General features: G+C 38.5%; 1 protein-coding gene across 1 annotated transcript in view; it reads right to left on the reverse strand.

Annotated features, from left to right (window-relative positions):
* The window catches only part of LOC128243439 (Fanconi anemia group A protein homolog), a 42,645-nt gene extending 19,472 nt beyond the window's left edge, over positions 1-23,173 (reverse strand). Inside the window, exons 1-13 of the mRNA XM_052961226.1 lie at positions 23,115-23,173; positions 22,641-22,758; positions 21,928-21,976; positions 21,369-21,493; positions 20,015-20,178; positions 19,382-19,470; positions 18,779-18,880; positions 17,888-18,028; positions 17,038-17,114; positions 2,499-2,640; positions 1,710-1,843; positions 1,248-1,358; positions 373-468 (exon numbers count right to left, since the gene is read on the reverse strand). Of these exons, the coding sequence (XP_052817186.1) occupies positions 373-468; positions 1,248-1,358; positions 1,710-1,843; positions 2,499-2,640; positions 17,038-17,114; positions 17,888-18,028; positions 18,779-18,880; positions 19,382-19,470; positions 20,015-20,178; positions 21,369-21,493; positions 21,928-21,976; positions 22,641-22,758; positions 23,115-23,140 (1,374 nt within the window). The 5' untranslated portion in view covers positions 23,141-23,173. The remainder of the gene's footprint in view (positions 1-372; positions 469-1,247; positions 1,359-1,709; positions 1,844-2,498; positions 2,641-17,037; positions 17,115-17,887; positions 18,029-18,778; positions 18,881-19,381; positions 19,471-20,014; positions 20,179-21,368; positions 21,494-21,927; positions 21,977-22,640; positions 22,759-23,114) is intronic.
* Positions 23,174-24,427: the final 1,254 nt, after the last annotated feature.

Below are 24,427 nucleotides of genomic sequence, written 5' to 3' on the forward strand. Positions count from 1 at the left end.
TTTTAGTCTAGACTCCTTGTGACAAAAAAACCCAAAGCTTGATTAAGAGCTGCTTTTGCGAAACTTTGCCTTTGTTTTTTTTAAAGCTGCATCATTTCTTCACTAAACCTTTGCCTTTTTGAAAAAGCTTTGTCCTTTAGATCAAATGCTTTAGCGAAGCTTTTAGCACATTACTTTAATGACACTTGAGCGAAGCTTATTTTGCACAGGTCAAACTTAAAACTATTCTTAATTATGGGCCTAGATAGCACATAACCTCAGAATGACAACAACATTTAATGTTCTATCAAGAGATCTATCATAAACTAAAATGAATTACAATTATTTTTTCACCCGAAGCGAACTTATGCGAAAGAAATTGATACATGTAACCTTGAGGTCTTCTAGCCTTGTTTTAGCGAGGAGGATATAGTCTGCCAGCAGCTGACGACACTTGCTCGGAACAAATGGGGGTCGCAGTATATGGACCTGCAAATATGGTGATTCTAAATGTTAGAAAGCATTCACATTTGAGATGGTTTAAATTACAATTTACTAATCCTGAATGAACGTTCTTGATATTGACTTTCATATATTTACCCATGAATTGGTGACGTCAAAGTATTCCGCGTGCTAAGCATTTATAGTATTAAATTAATAAGCATCTTAGCGTCTGCCTGACACTTGGATGCTTATTAATTAAATGCTAAATCTCTTGTTTGTGTTTTGGTTTTGGTTACAAAAAGATGAATTTTAAGTATTTTGAGGTGTATAATGATGATGATGACTTAGAGATGACTGAAGACCTTGTTTTCAATTTGCTGTTATCCTTTAGGGAATAGATGAACACTACAATTTGATTTTTATTGGGGTTTTTTGGGCAAGTAAAACTGTTTATTTGCAAGTGGTTTTCTTCAATCACTTGCCCGAAAGGACAAGTACTGAAAAAAAATTAAGGCAAAGACTGCAAAATGAGTCCATATTGTGAGGAAATCTAATATTGTTCTAGGTCATTTTGAAATACTTTCATTGTGCAGGTGTATTGTAATTGTTAATTGCTGATTATATAGAATCATTAATGGATTTTGTTGAAACCAGATCTCAATTTAAATGTAAGCAGCCAAAAGAAAGATCGTCTTTAACTGTAAAACCTCTTGGATGAAAGGAATAAAAACCTCAATGTCACCTCATATGGGGAATCTTTCCATGTCAGGTCTGAGACACTTGTCATACATATTCATACACACAAAACATTCGTTATCCCCCACCTTTATATGCTGGGCAGTTTCATACGGCATGAGATCAGACAGAAACTTTATAAAGAAAGTGAAACTTCTCCGGGTGCTAGCTGGTGACGTCCCACCATCAGAAAATGTCTTCTGCAATATTATACAGACAACTTACAACATTTCAGGTAAATTATAAAAAAATATTTATTGTAATTTGAACAATACTAAAATTTTAGTGGTGTATGATTTTATTTTATCTCAATTTGTTTAAGTCAAATAATCCACTTACAGATTTGCACATGCAGCTAGTATGTTCTACAAATTTTAAGTACCTTTCGTTACATATCAATATATTACATAAATTTATTTCAGCTGGATTAAGACTGAAAGGTGTAAGAACCATGCTACAATCTTGGACAGAAACCAGTACTGGTGTCAATTAAGACGCAGACATTTCACCAATAGACCATGTTCTAGGAAAGAAACTACGCATCCACCCACCTGGAACCAGTCCGGGTATGACATATAGACATGGGGTCCCTGAAGGCAGGCCTGCCTGGCCAACAACAGGCCAGTTACTGTACTCTCCATGTCACAGCTCTCCAGACCCTCCTGTAGCAGGCCGTCTGTGAAGTCTGGAAACAAAAGATTGCATAATTAGCTTCATACATATCATTGTCGGCAACCACCGCACTTCCTTCTGTTACACTTACATTACTCGGGAAAAATTGACTGACGAAATCTTTATTTAATGAATATTCATGAGACAGGGGAACCAACCTTTCTTCCAATGGAATCACATGTGACAATTAAATGTTCTTCAATAACCCTGTATTGTCACTTGTCTCCACAGGTGAAAGGTCTAAGCACCGGTTTTGAAAATTTGTAGTGGTGGACCTAGTTCAATTCAAGCTTTCGCAAGAATACTTCTATGGGAAAACATAGTTTTTGTGTCTTTGCATATGTCAGCCTTAGTGCCTTGTGGAACCAATGAATCTTCATCATTAATTATTACAAAATTTTCCTATCAAAAGCGCCCAAATAGATGTGACTATGCAAACATATCAGTCAACATTACAACAGTTTTTTACTTTTTCCGTTATAAGGATAATACCAAACAACAATCATATATTATTACCGGTACAATTTTTCAATCAACACTGAGAGGCAATAAGTAGAGGAAGCTAACACAGGACTTAATCAAGGACAATTTTGTTGGGAAGCAAACAAAAGGTATGTTACTTTGATTTATCAGTATATTTTTTTTATATAGGCTGACTGTATCCATACCTAAGAAGTGTTTGTCAGCGTGTGGAAGGCAGACGATGGTGACTGAGACTAAGGAGAGCAGGAGCAGCCAATTCACTTCTTGCAGGTCAAGAACATGTCGCAGCACGGTCAATACCTCATCCATGCTTAGTGGCAACAGCAGCTGTAACACACATACACAATAGAACAGGTCTGCAGTTCTGTCTATACCTCACACATGATATAAGACAACAGCAGCTGTAACACAAATATACTATAGAACATGTCTGCAGTTCTGTCTATACCTCACACATGATTTATGGCAACAGCAGCTGTAACACACATATACTATAGAACATGACTGCAGCTGTGTCTATACCTCACACATGATATAAGACAACAGCAGCTGTAACACAAATATACTATAGAACATGTCTGCAGCTCTGTCTATACCTCACACATGATATAAGACAACAGCAGCTGTAACACAAATATACTATAGAACATGTCTGCAGCTCTGTCTATACCTCACACATGATATAAGACAACAGCAGCTGTAACACAAATATACTATAGAACATGTCTGCAGCTCTGTCTATACCTCACACATGATATAAGACAACAGCAGCTGTAACACAAATATACTATAGAACATGTCTGCAGCTCTGTCTATACCTCACACATGATATAAGACAACAGCAGCTGTAACACACATATACTATAGAACATGTCTGCAGTTCTGTCTATACCTCACACATGATATAAGACAACAGCAGCTGTAACACAAATATACTATAGAACATGTCTGCAGCTCTGTCTATACCTCACACATGATATAAGACAACAGCAGCTGTAAGACAAATATACTATAGAACATGTCTGCAGCTCTGTCTATACCTCACACATGATATAAGACAACAGCAGCTGTAACACACATATACTATAGAACATGTCTGCAGCTCTGTCTATACCTCACACATGATATAAGACAACAGCAGCTGTAACACACATATACTATAGAACATGTCTGCAGCTCTGTCTATACCTCACACATGATATAAGACAACAGCAGCTGTAACACAAATATACTATAGAACATGTCTGCAGCTCTGTCTATACCTCACACATGATATAAGACAACAGCAGCTGTAACACAAATATACTATAGAACATGTCTGCAGTTCTGTCTATACCTCACACATGATATAAGACAACAGCAGCTGTAACACACATATACTATAGAACATGTCTGCAGCTCTGTCTATACCTCACACATGATATAAGACAACAGCAGCTGTAACACACATATACTATAGAACATGTCTGCAGCTCTGTCTATACCTCACACATGATATAAGACAACAGCAGCTGTAACACAAATATACTATAGAACATGTCTGCAGCTCTGTCTATACCTCACACATGATATAAGACAACAGCAGCTGTAACACAAATATACTATAGAACATGTCTGCAGCTCTGTCTATACCTCACACATGATATAAGACAACAGCAGCTGTAACACAAATATACTATAGAACATGTCTGCAGTTCTGTCTATACCTCACACATGATATAAGACAACAGCAGCTGTAACACAAATATACTATAGAACATGTCTGCAGCTCTGTCTATACCTCACACATGATATAAGACAACAGCAGCTGTAACACACATATACTATAGAACATGTCTGCAGCTCTGTCTATACCTCACACATGATATAAGACAACAGCAGCTGTAACACAAATATACTATAGAACATGTCTGCAGCTCTGTCTATACCTCACACATGATATAAGACAACAGCAGCTGTAACACAAATATACTATAGAACATGTCTGCAGCTCTGTCTATACCTCACACATGATATAAGACAACAGCAGCTGTAACACAAATATACTATAGAACATGTCTGCAGCTCTGTCTATACCTCACACATGATATAAGACAACAGCAGCTGTAACACAAATATACTATAGAACATGTCTGCAGCTCTGTCTATACCTCACACATGATATAAGACAACAGCAGCTGTAACACAAATATACTATAGAACATGTCTGCAGCTCTGTCTATACCTCACACATGATATAAGACAACAGCAGCTGTAACACACATATACTATAGAACATGTCTGCAGCTCTGTCTATACCTCACACATGATATAAGACAACAGCAGCTGTAACACACATATACTATAGAACATGTCTGCAGCTCTGTCTATACCTCACACATGATATAAGACAACAGCAGCTGTAACACAAATATACTATAGAACATGTCTGCAGCTCTGTCTATACCTCACACATGATATAAGACAACAGCAGCTGTAACACAAATATACTATAGAACATGTCTGCAGCTCTGTCTATACCTCACACATGATATAAGACAACAGCAGCTGTAACACAAATATACTATAGAACATGTCTGCAGCTCTGTCTATACCTCACACATGATTTATGGCAACAGCAGCTGTAACACACATATACAATAGAATATGTCTGCAGCTCTGTCTAGACCTCACACATGATTTATGGCAACAGCAGCTGTAACACACATATACTATAGAACAGGTCTGCAGCTCTGTCTATACCTCACCCATGATTTATGGCAACAGCAGCTGTAACACACATATACTATAGAACATGTCTGCAGCTCTGTCTAGACCTCACACATGATTTATGGCAACAGCAGCTGTAACACACATATACTATAGAACAGGTCTGCAGCTCTGTCTATGGTTCACCCATGATTTATGGCAACAGCAGCTGTAACACACATATAAATAGAACATGTCTGCAGCTCTGTCTAGACCTCACACATGATTTATGGCAACAGCAGCTGTAACACACATATACAATAGAATATGTCTGCAGCTCTGTCTATGCCTCACACATGATTTATGGCAACAGCAGCTGTTACACACATATACTATAGAATATGTCTGCAGCTCTGTCTATGCCTCACACCTGATTTATGGCAACAGCAGCTGTAACACACATATACTATAGAACATGTCTGCAGCTCTGTCTATACCTCACACATGAATAAAGACAACAGCAGCTGTAACACACATATACTATAGAACAGGTCTGCAGCTCTGTCTATGGTTCACCCATGATTTATGGCAACAGCAGCTGTAACACACATATACAATAGAACATGTCTGCAGCTCTGTCTATGGTTCACCCATGATTTATGGCAACAGCAGCTGTAACACACATATACTATAGAACAGGTCTGCAGCTCTGTCTATGGTTCACCCATGATTTATGGCAACAGCAGCTGTAACACACATATACAATAGAACATGTCTGCAGCTCTGTCTAGACCTCACACATGATTTATGGCAACAGCAGCTGTTACACACATATACTATAGAATATGTCTGCAGCTCTGTCTATGCCTCACACATGATATAAGACAACAGCAGCTGTAACACACATATACTATAGAACATGTCTGCAGCTCTGTCTATACCTCACACATGATATAAGACAACAGCAGCTGTAACACACATATACTACAGAACATGTCTGCAGCTCTGTCTATGCCTCACACATGATTTATGGCAACAGCAGCTGTAACACACATATACTACAGAACATGTCTGCAGCTCTGTCTATACCTCACACATGAATAAAGACAACAGCAGCTGTAACACACATATACTATAGAACAGGTCTGCAGCTCTGTCTGTTCACCAATGATTTATGGCAACAACAGCTGTAACACACATATACTCTAGAACAGGTCTGCAGCTCTGTCTGTTTCACCCATGATTTATGGCAACAGCAGCTGTAACACATATACAATAGAACAGGTCTGCAGCCCTGTCTATACCTCACCCATGATTTATGGCAACAGCAGCTGTAACACACATATACAATAGAACAGGTCTGCAGCTCTGTCTAGACCTCACCAATGATTTATGACAACAGCAGCTGTAACATAATTATACTACACTGCAGTTCTGCAGCTCTGTCTATACCTCACACATGATTTATGGCAACAGCAGCTGTAACACACATTTACTATAGAACATGTCTGCAGCTCTGTCTATGCCTCACACATGATTTATGTCAACAGCAGCTGTAACACACATTTACTATAGAACAGGTCTGCAGCTCCGTCTATACCTCACCCATGATTTATGGCAACAGCAGCTGTAACACACATATACTATAGAACATGTCTGCAGCTCTGTCTATGCCTCACACATGATTTATGGCAACAGCAGCTGTAACACACATATACTATAGGACAGGCTTGCAGCTGTGTCTAGACCTCACCCATGATTTATTGCAACAGCAGTTGTAACACACATATACTATAGAACAGGTCTGCAGCTCTGTCTATGCCTCACACATGATTTATGGCATTAGCAGCTGAACACACATTTACTATAGAACAGGTCTGCAGCTCTGTCTATACCTCACCCATGATTTATGGCAACAGCAGCTGTAACACAAATATACTATAGGACAGGCTTGCAGCTGTGTCTAGACCTCACCCATGATTTATGGCAACAGCAGTTGTAACACACATATACTATAGAACATGTCTGCAGCTCTGTCTATGCCTCACACATGATTCAATGCAACAGCAGCTGTAACACACATATACTATAGAACAGGTCTGCAGCTCTGTCTATACCTCACACATGATTAAAGACAACAGTAGCTGTAACACACATATACTATAGAACATGTCTGCAGCTCTGTCTATGCCTCACACATGATTTATGGCAACAGCAGCTGTAACACACATTTACTAAAGAACATGTCTGCAGCTCTGTCTATGCCTCACCCATGATGTATGGCAACATCAGCTGTACCACACATTTACTATAAAACAGGTTTGCAGCTCTTTCTATACCTCACCAATGATTTATGTCAACAGCAGCTGTAACACACATATACTATAGAACAGGTCTGCAGCTCTGTCTAGGCCTCACACATGATTTATGGCAACAGCAGCTGTAACACACATATACTATAGAACATGTCTGTAGCTCTGTCTATGCCTCACACATGATTTATGTCAACAGCAGCTGTAACACACATATTCTATAGAACAGGTCTACAGCCTTGTCTATGCCTCACACATGATTTATGGCAACATCAGCTGTAACACACATTTACTATAGAACATGTCTGCAGCTCTGTCTATACCTCACCAATGATTTATGGCAATAGCAGCTGTAACACATATTTACTAAAGAACATGTCTGCAGCTCTGTCCATGCCTCACACATGATTTAATGACAACAACAGCTGAAACACACATTTACTATTGAACAGGTTGGCAGCTCTGTCTATGCCTCACACATGATTTAATGCAACAGCAGCTGTAACACACTTATACTTTAAAACAGGCTTGCAGCTGTGTCTATGTCTCACACATGATTTAATGCAACAGCAGCTGTAACACACATATACAATAGAACAGGTCTACAGCTGTGTCTATACCTCACCAATGATTTATGGCAAAAGCAGCTGTAACACACATATACTATAGAACAGTTCTGCAGCTCTGTCAATTCCTCACTCATGTTTAATGAAAACAACAGCTGAAACACACATATACAATAAAACAGGTCTGCAGCTCTGTCTATACCTCACTCATGCTTAATGGTATCAGCAGCTGTAACACACATATACAATAGAACAGGTCTGCAGCTATGTCTATTCCTCACCCATGATTTATGGCATCAGCAGCTGTAACACACATCTACAATAAAACAGGTCTGCAGCTCTGTCTATACCTCACCCATGATTTATGGCAACAGCAGCTGTAACACACATATACTATAGGACAGGCTTGCAGCTCTGTCTATACCTCACCCATGATTTATGGCATCTGCAGCTGTAACACACATATACAACAGAACAGGTCAGCAGCTCTGTCTATACCTCACCCATGATTTATGGCAACAGCAGTTGTAACACATATATACAATAGAACAGGTCTGCAGCTCTGTCTAGACCTCACCCATGATTTATGGCAACAGCAGCTGTAACACACATATACTATAGGACAGGCTTGCAGCTGTGTCTAGACCTCACCCATGATTTATGGCAACAGCAGATGTAACACACATATACTATAGAACAGGCTTGCAGCTGTGTCTATACCTCACCCATGATTTATGGCAACATCAGCTGTAACACATATACTATAGGACAGGCTTGCAGCTGTGTCTAGACCTCACCCATGATTTATGGCAACAGCAGATGTAACACACATATACTATAGAACAGGCTTGCAGCTGTGTCTATACCTCACCCATAATTTATGGCAACAACAGCTGTAACACACATATACTATAGGACAGGCTTGCAACTGTGTCTAGACCTCACCCATGATTTATGGCAACAGCAGTTGTAACACACATATACTATAGAACAGGCTTGCAGCTGTGTCTATACCTCACCCATGATTTATGGCAACAGCAGCTGTTACACACATATACAATAGAACAGGTCTGCAGCTCTGTCTATACCTCACCCATGATTTATGGCAACAGCAGCTGTAACACACATATACAATAGAACAGGTCTGCAGCTCTGTCTAGACCTCACCCATGATTTATGGCAACAGCAGCTGTAACACACATATACTATAGGACAGGCTTGCAGCTGTGTCTAGACCTCACCCATGATTTATGGCAACAGCAGATGTAACACACATATACTATAGAACAGGCTTGCAGCTGTGTCTATACCTCACCCATGATTTATGGCAACATCAGCTGTAACACATATACTATAGGACAGGCTTGCAGCTGTGTCTAGACCTCACCCATGATTTATGGCAACAGCAGATGTAACACACATATACTATAGAACAGGCTTGCAGCTGTGTCTATACCTCACCCATAATTTATGGCAACAACAGCTGTAACACACATATACTATAGGACAGGCTTGCAACTGTGTCTAGACCTCACCCATGATTTATGGCAACAGCAGTTGTAACACACATATACTATAGAACAGGCTTGCAGCTGTGTCTATACCTCACCCATGATTTATGGCAACAGCAGCTGTTACACACATATACAATAGAACAGGTCTGCAGCTATGTCTATACCTCACCCATGATTTATGGCAACAGCAGCTGTAACACACATATACAATAGAACAGGTCAGCAGCTCTGTCTAGACCTCACCCATGAGTTTTGGTAACAGAAGCTGTAACACACATATACAATAGAACAGGTCTGCAGCTATGTCTAGACCTCGCCCATGATTTATGGCATCAGCAGCTGTAACACACATATACTATAGGACAGGCTTGCAGCTCTGTCTATACCTCACCCATGATTTATGGCAACAGCAGCTGTAACACACATATACTATAGGACAGGCTTACAGCTCTGTCTATACCTCACCCATGATTTATGGCATCAGCAGCTGTAACACACATATACAATAGAACAGGTCTGCAGCTCTGTCTAGACCTCACCCATGATTTATGGCAACAGCAGTTGTAACACACATATACTTTAGGAAAGGCTTGCAGCTGTGTCTATACCTCACCCATGATTTATGGCATCCGCAGCTGTAAACACACATTTACTATAGAACAGGTCTGCAGCTCTGTCTATACCTCACACATCATTTTATGCAACAGCAGCTGTAACACACATATACAATAGAACAGGTCTGCAGCTCTGTCTATACCTCACCCATGATTTATGGCATTAGCAGCTGAACACACATATACTATAGAACAGGTCTGCAGCTCTGTCTATATCTCACACATCATTTTATGCAACAGCAGCTGTAACACGCATATACTATAGAACAGGTCTGCAGCTCTGTCTATACCTCACACATCATTTTATGCAACAGCAGCTGTAACACGCATATACTATAGAACAGGTCTGCAGCTCTGTCTATACCTCACACATCATTTAAAGCAACAGCAGCTGTAACACGCATATACTATAGAACAGTCTGCAGCTCTGTCTATACCTCACACATCATTTAAAGCAACAGCAGCTGTAACACACATATACTATAGAACAGTCTGCAGCTCTGTCTAGACCTCACCCATGATTTATGGCATCAGCAGTTGTAACACACTGATACTATAGAACAGGTCTGCAGCTCTGTCTAGACCTCGCCCATGATTTATGACATCAGCAGCTGTAACACACATATACTATAGAACAGGTCTGCAGCTCTGTCTAGACCTCGCCCATGATTTATGGCATCAGCAGCTGTAACACACATATACTATAGAACAGGTCTGCAGCTCTGTCTAGACCTCACCCATGATTTATGGCATGAGCAGCCGTAACACACATATACTGTAGAACAGGTCTGCAGCTCTGTCTAGACCTCGCCCATGATTTATGGCATCAGCAGCCGTAACACACATATACTATAGAACAGGTCTGCAGCTCTGTCTAGACCTCACCCATGATTTATGGCATCAGCAGCCGTAACACACATATACTATAGAACAGTCTGCAGCTCTGTCTAGACCTCACCCATGATTTATGGCATCAGCAGCCGTAACACACATATACTATAGGACAGGTCTGCAGCTCTGTCTAGACCTCACCCATGATTTATGGCAACAGCAGCTGTAACACACATATACTACAGAACATGTCTGCAGCTCTGTCTATACCTCACACATGAATAAAGACAACAGCAGCTGTAACACACATATACTATAGAACAGGTCTGCAGCTCTGTCTATGGTTCACCCATGATTTATGGCAACAGCAGCTGTAACACACATATACAATAGAACATGTCTGCAGCTCTGTCTATGGTTCACCCATGATTTATGGCAACAGCAGCTGTAACACACATATACTATAGAACAGGTCTGCAGCTCTGTCTATGGTTCACCCATGATTTATGGCAACAGCAGCTGTAACACACATATACAATAGAACATGTCTGCAGCTCTGTCTAGACCTCACACATGATTTATGGCAACAGCAGCTGTTACACACATATACTATAGAATATGTCTGCAGCTCTGTCTATGCCTCACACATGATTTATGGCAACAGCAGCTGTAACACACATATACTACAGAACATGTCTGCAGCTCTGTCTATACCTCACACATGAATAAAGACAACAGCAGCTGTAACACACATATACTATAGAACAGGTCTGCAGCTCTGTCTGTTCACCAATGATTTATGGCAACAACAGCTGTAACACACATATACTCTAGAACAGGTCTGCAGCTCTGTCTGTTTCACCCATGATTTATGGCAACAGCAGCTGTAACACATATACAATAGAACAGGTCTGCAGCCCTGTCTATACCTCACCCATGATTTATGGCAACAGCAGCTGTAACACACATATACAATAGAACAGGTCTGCAGCTCTGTCTAGACCTCACCAATGATTTATGACAACAGCAGCTGTAACATAATTATACTACACTGCAGTTCTGCAGCTCTGTCTATACCTCACACATGATTTATGGCAACAGCAGCTGTAACACACATTTACTATAGAACATGTCTGCAGCTCTGTCTATGCCTCACACATGATTTATGTCAACAGCAGCTGTAACACACATTTACAATAGAACATGTCTGCAGCTCTGTCTATGGTTCACCCATGATTTATGGCAACAGCAGCTGTAACACACATATACTATAGAACATGTCTGCAGCTCTGTCTATGCCTCACACATGATTTATGGCAACAGCAGCTGTAACACATATATACTATAGGACAGGCTTGCAGCTGTGTCTAGACCTCACCCATGATTTATGGCAACAGCAGTTGTAACACACATATACTATAGAACAGGTCTGCAGCTCTGTCTATGCCTCACACATGATTTATGGCATTAGCAGCTGAACACACATTTACTATAGAACAGGTCTGCAGCTCTGTCTATACCTCACCCATGATTTATGGCAACAGCAGCTGTAACACAAATATACTATAGGACAGGCTTGCAGCTGTGTCTAGACCTCACCCATGATTTATGGCAACAGCAGTTGTAACACACATATACTATAGAACATGTCTGCAGCTCTGTCTATGCCTCACACATGATTCAATGCAACAGCAGCTGTAACACACATATACTATAGAACAGGTCTGCAGCTCTGTCTATACCTCACACATGATTAAAGACAACAGTAGCTGTAACACACATATACTATAGAACATGTCTGCAGCTCTGTCTATGCCTCACACATGATTTATGGCAACAGCAGCTGTAACACACATTTACTAAAGAACATGTCTGCAGCTCTGTCTATGCCTCACCCATGATGTATGGCAACATCAGCTGTACCACACATTTACTATAAAACAGGTTTGCAGCTCTTTCTATACCTCACCAATGATTTATGTCAACAGCAGCTGTAACACACATATACTATAGAACAGGTCTGCAGCTCTGTCTAGGCCTCACACATGATTTATGGCAACAGCAGCTGTAACACACATATACTATAGAACATGTCTGTAGCTCTGTCTATGCCTCACACATGATTTATGTCAACAGCAGCTGTAACACACATATTCTATAGAACAGGTCTACAGCCTTGTCTATGCCTCACACATGATTTATGGCAACATCAGCTGTAACACACATTTACTATAGAACATGTCTGCAGCTCTGTCTATACCTCACCAATGATTTATGGCAATAGCAGCTGTAACACATATTTACTAAAGAACATGTCTGCAGCTCTGTCCATGCCTCACACATGATTTAATGACAACAACAGCTGAAACACACATTTACTATTGAACAGGTTGGCAGCTCTGTCTATGCCTCACACATGATTTAATGCAACAGCAGCTGTAACACACTTATACTTTAAAACAGGCTTGCAGCTGTGTCTATGTCTCACACATGATTTAATGCAACAGCAGCTGTAACACACATATACAATAGAACAGGTCTACAGCTGTGTCTATACCTCACCAATGATTTATGGCAAAAGCAGCTGTAACACACATATACTATAGAACATGTCTGCAGCTCTGTCAATTCCTCACTCATGTTTAATGAAAACAACAGCTGAAACACACATATACAATAAAACAGGTCTGCAGCTCTGTCTATACCTCACTCATGCTTAATGGTATCAGCAGCTGTAACACACATATACAATAGAACAGGTCTGCAGCTATGTCTATTCCTCACCCATGATTTATGGCATCAGCAGCTGTAACACACATCTACAATAAAACAGGTCTGCAGCTCTGTCTATACCTCACCCATGATTTATGGCAACAGCAGCTGTAACACACATATACTATAGGACAGGCTTGCAGCTCTGTCTATACCTCACCCATGATTTATGGCATCTGCAGCTGTAACACACATATACAACAGAACAGGTCAGCAGCTCTGTCTATACCTCACCCATGATTTATGGCAACAGCAGTTGTAACACACATATACAATAGAACAGGTCTGCAGCTCTGTCTAGACCTCACCCATGATTTATGGCAACAGCAGCTGTAACACACATATACTATAGGACAGGCTTGCAGCTGTGTCTAGACCTCACCCATGATTTATGGCAACAGCAGATGTAACACACATATACTATAGAACAGGCTTGCAGCTGTGTCTATACCTCACCCATGATTTATGGCAACATCAGCTGTAACACATATACTATAGGACAGGCTTGCAGCTGTGTCTAGACCTCACCCATGATTTATGGCAACAGCAGATGTAACACACATATACTATAGAACAGGCTTGCAGCTGTGTCTATACCTCACCCATAATTTATGGCAACAACAGCTGTAACACACATATACTATAGGACAGGCTTGCAACTGTGTCTAGACCTCACCCATGATTTATGGCAACAGCAGTTGTAACACACATATACTATAGAACAGGCTTGCAGCTGTGTCTATACCTCACCCATGATTTATGGCAACAGCAGCTGTTACACACATATACAATAGAACAGGTCTGCAGCTATGTCTATACCTCACCCATGATTTATGGCAACAGCAGCTGTAACACACATATACAATAGAACAGGTCTGCAGCTCTGTCTAGACCTCACCCATGATTTATGGCAACAGCAGCTGTAACACACATATACTATAGGACAGGCTTGCAGCTGTGTCTAGACCTCACCCATGATTTATGGCAACAGCAGATGTAACACACATATACTATAGAACAGGCTTGCAGCTGTGTCTATACCTCACCCATAATTTATGGCAACATCAGCTGTAACACATATACTATAGGACAGGCTTGCAGCTGTGTCTAGACCTCACCCATGATTTATGGCAACAGCAGATGTAACACACATATACTATAGAACAGGCTTGCAGCTGTGTCTATACCTCACCCATAATTTATGGCAACAACAGCTGTAACACACATATACTATAGGACAGGCTTGCAACTGTGTCTAGACCTCACCCATGATTTATGGCAACAGCAGTTGTAACACACATATACTATAGAACAGGCTTGCAGCTGTGTCTATACCTCACCCATGATTTATGGCAACAGCAGCTGTTACACACATATACAATAGAACAGGTCTGCAGCTATGTATATACCTCACCCATGATTTATGGCAACAGCAGCTGTAACACACATATACAATAGAACAGGTCAGCAGCTCTGTCTAGACCTCACCCATGAGTTTTGGTAACAGAAGCTGTAACACACATATACAATAGAACAGGTCTGCAGCTATGTCTAGACCTCGCCCATGATTTATGGCATCAGCAGCTGTAACACACATATACTATAGGACAGGCTTGCAGCTCTGTCTATACCTCACCCATGATTTATGGCAACAGCAGCTGTAACACACATATACTATAGGACAGGCTTGCAGCTCTGTCTATACCTCACCCATGATTTATGGCATCAGCAGCTGTAACACACATATACAATAGAACAGGTCTGCAGCTCTGTCTAGACCTCACCCATGATTTATGGGAACAGCAGTTGTAACACACATATACTTTAGGAAAGGCTTGCAGCTGTGTCTATACCTCACCCATGATTTATGGCATCCGCAGCTGTAAACACACATTTACTATAGAACAGGTCTGCAGCTCTGTCTATACCTCACACATCATTTTATGCAACAGCAGCTGTAACACACATATACAATAGAACAGGTCTGCAGCTCTGTCTATACCTCACCCATGATTTATGGCATTAGCAGCTGAACACACATATACTATAGAACAGGTCTGCAGCTCTGTCTATATCTCACACATCATTTTATGCAACAGCAGCTGTAACACGCATATACTATAGAACAGGTCTGCAGCTCTGTCTATACCTCACACATCATTTTATGCAACAGCAGCTGTAACACGCATATACTATAGAACAGGTCTGCAGCTCTGTCTATACCTCACACATCATTTAAAGCAACAGCAGCTGTAACACGCATATACTATAGAACAGTCTGCAGCTCTGTCTATACCTCACACATCATTTAAAGCAACAGCAGCTGTAACACACATATACTATAGAACAGTCTGCAGCTCTGTCTAGACCTCACCCATGATTTATGGCATCAGCAGTTGTAACACACTGATACTATAGAACAGGTCTGCAGCTCTGTCTAGACCTCGCCCATGATTTATGACATCAGCAGCTGTAACACACATATACTATAGAACAGGTCTGCAGCTCTGTCTAGACCTCGCCCATGATTTATGGCATCAGCAGCTGTAACACACATATACTATAGAACAGGTCTGCAGCTCTGTCTAGACCTCAACCATGATTTATGGCATGAGCAGCCGTAACACACATATACTGTAGAACAGGTCTGCAGCTCTGTCTAGACCTCGCCCATGATTTATGGCATCAGCAGCCGTAACACACATATACTATAGAACAGGTCTGCAGCTCTGTCTAGACCTCACCCATGATTTATGGCATCAGCAGCCGTAACACACATATACTATAGAACAGTCTGCAGCTCTGTCTAGACCTCACCCATGATTTATGGCATCAGCAGCCGTAACACACATATACTATAGGACAGGTCTGCAGCTCTGTCTAGACCTCACCCATGATTTATGGCAACAGCAGCTGTAACACACATATACTATAGAACAGGTCTGCAGCTCTGTCTATACCTCACCCATGATTTATGGCATCAGCAGCTGTAACACACTGATACTATACAACAGGTCTACACCTCTGTCTATACCTTGTTTACAATTATATTGATTATATCACCTGGATAATGACTAAAGTGCCTTTCTCAACTTGCACTGTCATCCAAAAAAATAAAAACATCACACAAGTTTAGATCAATTAAGACATTTTTCTACTTTAATTAATTTACCAGATACCTGTTTCATTCAGAACAGTTCTCATATCAGTACTTCTCTTCTATTAATGTTTCTCTGCCATGCTGATCAAAGGTGGTAGTATAATGTTGTTCATTAAAAAAAATCATGATCTTTGACTAATAAAAAGCCTTTTCTAACCCTTTTTTATTAGGCTACTCAGCATGTAAAAGTGAGCTTCTAAAATTCTAAAAAGAATTAACACTTTTACAAAACTGTCAATTTACTTAAATCTGTTATGTGCAGCTTACCTGCTTGTATAAGGAGGTGAGAGATCTTGGAACGTTCCCAAAAACCCAGGCACTCTGTTGCCTTATTGCTTGGGAAACTAAAACACAGGAGAGCATAATACAGACAATACCCTTTTGGAGGATGTGAACATCTTAGGATACTCTGGTGCATAAAAGCATGTTAAGAGCAGCCACAGATATTCAAACAAAGAAAATGGTTTACTTTCACAGTTTTCGCATGGAATAAAGGCTAAAACATATTATCGTATTGATACTTTCAACTTATTTGATAAAAAAAACTATTTTAAAATACTCCATATTGGCATATAGATATAAATTTTGATTTTGTGATGTCATAAACATTAGCAAAGTGTTTTCCATAATCATTTGCTGCTTAATTATCCCGGATTGAATGCAAAAAGTGGATATAACATATATAGCTATAATACTTGATTTGACACAAGGATTTGAACACAATCAAATTTGTACCAAATCAGAAGATGCTTGAAATAGTGACCAAAATAGATTTATATCAGTATACTGTTGATGAGTGTGTCAACTTCCTTACAAATTCCGCATTAAGAGTTTGCTGAAAACTTTTGGACTTAATATAAGAAGATTTTCTTAGTCAAATCTAAGGTAACATTTTTGTGTAAAATAAGGCAGAAATATGCATTAGTTAAATACCAGGAGTGTCTGAAACCACACAAGATTTGCGTTGTTTATACATGTTTTCTTGTCTATTCAGATTGTGTTTTTTTTTAATTATTACTGCTTCTGATGAGCAGTCGTTAAACAGAGCTTTTCATTTTGAAACAAACTTAGCAAACAAAATTGTTACTAAAATGTATACCAGTGTGTATTAGTTTACCTTTAAGGACAGGGTTGTGACTGAGAATATGGGGCAGGAGACTTGTACAACACTTCCTCATGGCGGTGGTGTCCGCAGTGCCAGGATCAAGCACGCAGATTATGTCAGCGGTTTCACCAGTAATGACTGCATCTACTAGGCCTGCTCAAGGTGAATAAATACATTAGCCCAAAGACATCAAAATCTCATATACCGAGACTGCCATATCCCCCCGCCAAATGAGGAACAGTATCAACTTTGCCTTGATAAAGGATAACAATGAAAATTAAAAAAGGGCAATAACTCAAAAAACATTGCAGCAAGAGTTATGGTTCCTGTGCACTGCACTTCTCCTTAATGAGATCAAACTCAATATGAAGTTTGAATTCAATACCTCAATGACTTTTCAAGTTATGCTACGGACAAGCAAGTATGAAAAATAACAAAGGGCGATTAATTTAAAAAATACTTCACCCAGAGTTAGGGTTCCTAAGTACTGCACTTTTTCTAAATGTGATCTTTCTGTACATAAAGTTTTAATCAATTACCTCAATGACTTTTCAAGTGATGCTGCGGACAAACAATAAGTATGAAAAATAACAAGGGGCAGGAACTAAAAAAATACTGAATCCTGACTTGAGTTATGGTTCCTGTGCTCTGCAATTCTCCGCCATGAGATCTACTGTATATGAAGTTTAAAGACAATACCTCAAAGACTTTTCAAGTTTTGCTGCGGACAAGATTGTCCACACAGATTGTCAGATCTGAGCTGAGAAGCTGTCTGGAGATTTCTTATTATTGACATCAGTGTTTGACCTTTATGAAGGAAGCAAACATCCGTGTTATTGTAAAATCTATCATTTTTTGTCACTATCAGACAAAAATAAGTTGGTATAAACTCAAAGCTGATACCAGTAATGATTGCTGCCAATGTGTGTGTTGCCTGGCCGCCTACAGTTGGATCCAACATTTCCCCATCTCCATATCCCAGCCATACCAGCTCTGACATCAAACCTGAAATAAACAGCTACCATTTTTCATGAACGTAGCTTTAATAGTTTTTGAGTTATGCCGAGATCCAGTCAAAAAGTGGTATTTTCACTGATTTGTTGCCATAGCAAACACAATTATTGTCTACATAAGAGATTTAAGGTACATAATTCCCTAATTGCCCATTATCCATATACAAACATTCATGAAAGAAGCTTTTATACCATGAAACCATACCAAGATCCAGTTGAGTTGTTAAGATTAGAAGCGGTAGCTTGAAAAATAATATGTTGCCATAGAAACCACGATGACATGCATCTCCTAATGGCCCACTATCCCAAGATTCATTAAGCTACGGTAGCTTGCAAAATACTTGCGGTGTGCAGTCTTTTTCCGTACAGACAGATTTATGGGATAGACAGGCGGAGGATAAACCTTTAGTAAAATCGGATATATAATATCACACATGTAACTCTCAATATGTTATAATTTAGGTTTCATTTCAGTTACTATCTGTAAGAGTACCTTTTACAGTCTCCACGTCATCTGATAGCCTGCAGGAAGTAATCATCTGATTTACGAAGTCCTCCAGTGGCTTACAGGAGTTGACCAACCTGGAATGTATCATATATGTGTTGCATATAGTGGCTTGTGTTTCATTTTCTTATTCCCTTCTTCTTTTCAGCAGTATAAGCAAATGAAATATCAAGAGTTTAAATTGCATCCTGACACTTGCACAAAAATCAGGGTGAACAATTAACTTGGAGCTTGTTCATTCAAGACCCTTGGCAAGTTTCTTAGCTAGGTAGCCCAAAATGTAATTTCAATATATGTGTTACTGTTAATGGATTATATACTGCTGAAATATGTCAAGAATAATTATTTCAGAGCAAGTTACATACAATATTTCTACGATGATCCGTCTTACATTAAGTTAGTCAAATTTCAGCTGCACTGTTTCCTTTGTGATTTTGAGCTTTCTGAAATTATTTCTCAGAATTTCTCAATAATTTCCTACACCTAGCTGGACCTATTTATATACTCATAATGTAAAATGATTGGACAGTAACTGAAATCTATTATCTGTGCAAAAAGAAACATGGAATTATCAATTTTGAGTTAATCTGTGTTACAAATGATCCAGATTACAAAGCTTACCCTGTAAAATACATTGTGAATGGCAGTACTCCGTCCCTGTGTAGAACCCAGATACCATTCAGGGGCAGGTCACTCTTTTTACAAAGGCTGTCATGGAGACGAGCCCTGGTGCTCCCATCGTCAGTTAGGGCTTTCATCAGACAAACCACAGACTGTACTTGTTTCTGAATAGAATCATTATTGATAATGAGGTAAAGTTCATTTTATAGTTAAAGTATTTTTCATCAATTTGATTACAGTCGCCTATGTACCTGTGATTTGAAGTGGTTCAAGATATATATCAAATTGAAGGCGGAAATATATTAAAACCATCATTATGTACAGCGCTTTTTTCTGCTTTTTTATAGCTGTTATTCTCCATGCCACAAAGTATATTTTTACCAAATTGACTGTAAAAGATGCCAATGATTTTTTTTTTATCAAAATGACAAAAAAAGATTTCCAAAAAATATTCCATGGCAGTGAATTGATGTTTCTTTACCCTGTTTAATATACTGTTCAATTTTAAGAAAAAGCTTTCAGAAAGGCAGATACTATATTAGAGGTGCAACGATTGGCACAGATGCATCGAAAAACCGGTTTTAAACTCGCTGATTTGATTCAATACAGAAACCCCAAATTTCGATTCGATCCGCATATTAAACATGCATGTACAAAATGACCCGTTGTACCTGCATTCTAAACGGACTTTTGTTAAGCGGCATGCGATTGGTTGATAGTTAATCTGGCAATCAAATCAATAATAGAGTTTCATTCTTACTAGTCTAGTCACATGGTGTCTCCCTCATTGGAAGATGCACCTTTTATACTAAAATCAAGAGAGTGGGCACATTTTGGGCTCTGCGAGGGATTGATACAAAAAAGCAACATGTAAAATTTATTTCAATGACGTTACTTATCCAAACAGCTCGACTTAGCTCATGCAGCATTTGAAATGGAATCACTCAATCGATGTGTTCAAACTTAAAGAAAGTCTGTCAAATTTGACATGTACAGAAACTGTTAATTAAATTTAAAAATAACAAATCATTGTCATGTTTTGTTTTTCATTAAAAATGTCAACAGTTACATGTTTCTGTTGTAAGTGTGTGATGTTTTTTGTTTGTAAGTTAACTTTGTAAACAGATAGTTTTGTTAATTAAAATTTGTTCTTGATGAAACACTGTCCTAATTTTTCATCATTGCAATGCTTCAATATGCTTTAAATATAATATATAAATTAATATTAAATACAGCAATAAGTTAAACATGAATCGAATCGAAAATAATCGGATCGACATGTTTGATATCGGAATCAAATCGAGCTTTAAGTGAATCGTTGCAGCTCTATATATACCATATCCAAACAACTTACATTCTGTTCCTGTTTGTCAGGTATTTGAAAGGCATCCAAGAATCTGCTTATATAAGACTCAGTCCCCTGGAAGCCAGCATGTGTCCTTGAACCAACCATGGTTTCCATGACAACACTTCCAACACCTTGATTTAAAGGTTTTACCAAATTTACTATAATGGTTTAAGTTGTATCTTCTAAGATATTGGATGTACAATTGGCCATTTGTTAAATATCAGTGTCATTTAAGGGTATTGCTTACCGATTGTACAAATATGTACCCCGGTACAATTAATGACCCCAGAATTTATGAAGGTTAAGGTATTGTAGTTTGTAATTTATTTACTTTTTTTAATTTCAATTTAAATTGGACATGAAAAGATCTATTTAACAACCTTTGAATGCCAAAAAAGGCTTGATTGAAGCTAGACAAATAATCCCTATCAGTATATTTAGAAAGATCACATGACACTGATCATGTGATAAAGCAATCAAAAAAAATAATTTTTTTCCCATAAAAACAAAGAAACTTGCATTAATATGAAACTACAAGAAAACTGTCATCAAAAGCAAGCCTTACCAAGAAGAGTAGAGTGTAACTTGCTGTTGTTTGCAGTAAGTTCTGAAAGCTGTAAATGGGAAACAAAATGGGAATGTAATATTGCCGACAGTCGACCAAAAAAAAGGTAGTAAATACAAACATGTACCATACTCATGTAAAATTTTACCCATTAAACTTCATCAGCTCTCCCTTCAAAGGGCACAAACAGGTTGATGCAAAAAAGTAAAATTATTTTAATTCATTATGTTCGATTTTGGAAAAAGATAAAAATATATAAGTGATATCCTGCACTTTAACTAGGAAATTTATGGCCATGTAACTATTTATTATTTAAAATAAAATAAAATAAATCATAAAGATATCATATCAACAAACAAGATTGGTAAAAGAGACTGTCTCACAGATTTCATGCTGGCAGCATAATGCCAACTTTGTCATGTAGTTTATTTATTTAAAGAACAACAAACAATATCTATTATGGTTCTCATTTAAACAGAATTTTGTAAACTCAAAGCTCAAAATCATGCATTTTCCAATAGCACTAGAAATGCTTTTTGGAAAAATAAAGCATTTTCAAATATTCTTGAACAATGCATACTTGTATAATGTTGGAAAAAAAACATCTTTGTGTTTCTCTAAACATTAACTCCAATATCAAAATGCTGGGAACGATAACAAAAAGGTGGTGATTAAATGAGCTATAACAATCATGAAAATAAATTTCAGGTCACCTCCTCCATGATGGTGTGTGTGTTCTGTTTGTGGGAGAGAAGGTCTAGGACCGTCTCCCGTAGTAACTCCTCATTTTTCTTTGCAACAGACATTCCAACAGCTTTCGGCGGTTCACTCCTGAATAATTAAATTGCCAAGTGTAATTTTTTTAACTCTACATAGGTATTTTTCAACCCTTAATCTACCATTGATTTTATATTTTACTGTTAAGGGTTTTTCCATGGTTATCTGTTTTTTAATTTTTCATCGCCGTCTCTGTGGCCTAGTGGTTAAGCACCCGCCTAAGAAATACATATATACATACATACATCCGAACCTTTAATGTAACAGCTTTTGTGTTTTCGTTTCTTAAGTCTCAAAAAGTCCATAATAAAATGCAAGACAGATATGTGTCTATTTCAATCACTTTTGAGTTTGTTATTATACATAGTGCAAATTACCACTAAAAAGTCATTGTTATGTTAGATTGATACCTTAAATTTTGACACTTGTGCGCCATAGGTCTGCACACTGACTGACCTTATTAAAAGACTGAATTTACGTTCTAAGGAAATTCAGAAGATTCAGATAAGTCATTCATTATTATTGTACAGTATCATGGACTCTTCCTTATCACCGTCGAAAAAATTGTATGTGGGCTCATTTTTTAATGATTTTTTCAGGGATAAGAAGATTAAAAACCCCGTTTTGAATGTCATAATTTAGACATCCAGGTACGGATGTTTTTATATTAATTTCCTTGTATGGTAATGTCATGTACTGGTCAAAGTTTGCTCAACTGCTGACATGAAGATGTTTATTAAAGTTTTGTTTTATTCATAATCACATCGTATATTAAGCTTTTGGATATTAGCATTTTCTGTAAACATCGTTTTATTTTCTACTTTCAGTTTCACTTTACGTGTAATTATAACTGGGAGGCTTAAGTACTTTATACTGTACCGTAGTCATGATATACTAGCTGAGCTATTGACAATCATTTGATAAAACAATGGCAATTACAATGCAATAATAATGACAGGTTAATGTGTACGGTAAGGATTTTACAAAATTACCATAAGACGATGATCAAGTTCGTCTTTTGATTTCGCCGCGATGCTTGCTTTTATTAAGTAAATCGGCTTTTATCAAAACGGTAGGTTACAAAGTGCATGCAGCGACTACGTCCCTTTGCAATGCATTTTGGAATTTAAGAATACTTAACGATAAAAAATAATATATGACATAACATTAGTCGACATTCAATACAGAGTTTAGTTAACGGGTTTTCTAACACAAACGAGTTTAATAAATTATGGGACCAATATATTTATATTTATAACTTTTTTGTGCTTCTGTAGTATATGCATTCAAGTTTATAGTTTCCCTCTCCGTATCTGTTTACCTTATATTTTCCATTGTAGCTTTTATATTTCAAGTTTTTCCATTTTGCAACTGATTCCAATACCGGTTAGTTTTCCACTGGTGGTAAAATCCAGTCTGTTCTTCAGAAAATGACTAGGCTCAGAAAATAATAACTTCTCCGCATTGTGATTTACATGCGCACGGTAAATGTAGGTAATCCTCGAGTCTAAATACCAATCACTTGAGTTACATTCACTATTACACCATGTAAGCCATTTGATTGGGCAGTCAACTTCAACACATACTTGTCTAAGGTAACTCCACACAACACTATATCAAATGTGCAAGAGGCCAATAGTTTAATGTGTATACCATTTCACGAAAAATCAAGCAGACTGATCATTGTGGTGTTTCTGGATTTGAGTATGTACAAAACCCTATC

Source organism: Mya arenaria, chromosome 8 (assembly GCF_026914265.1).
Source record: "Mya arenaria isolate MELC-2E11 chromosome 8, ASM2691426v1".
Lineage (NCBI taxonomy): Eukaryota > Metazoa > Mollusca > Bivalvia > Myida > Myidae > Mya > Mya arenaria.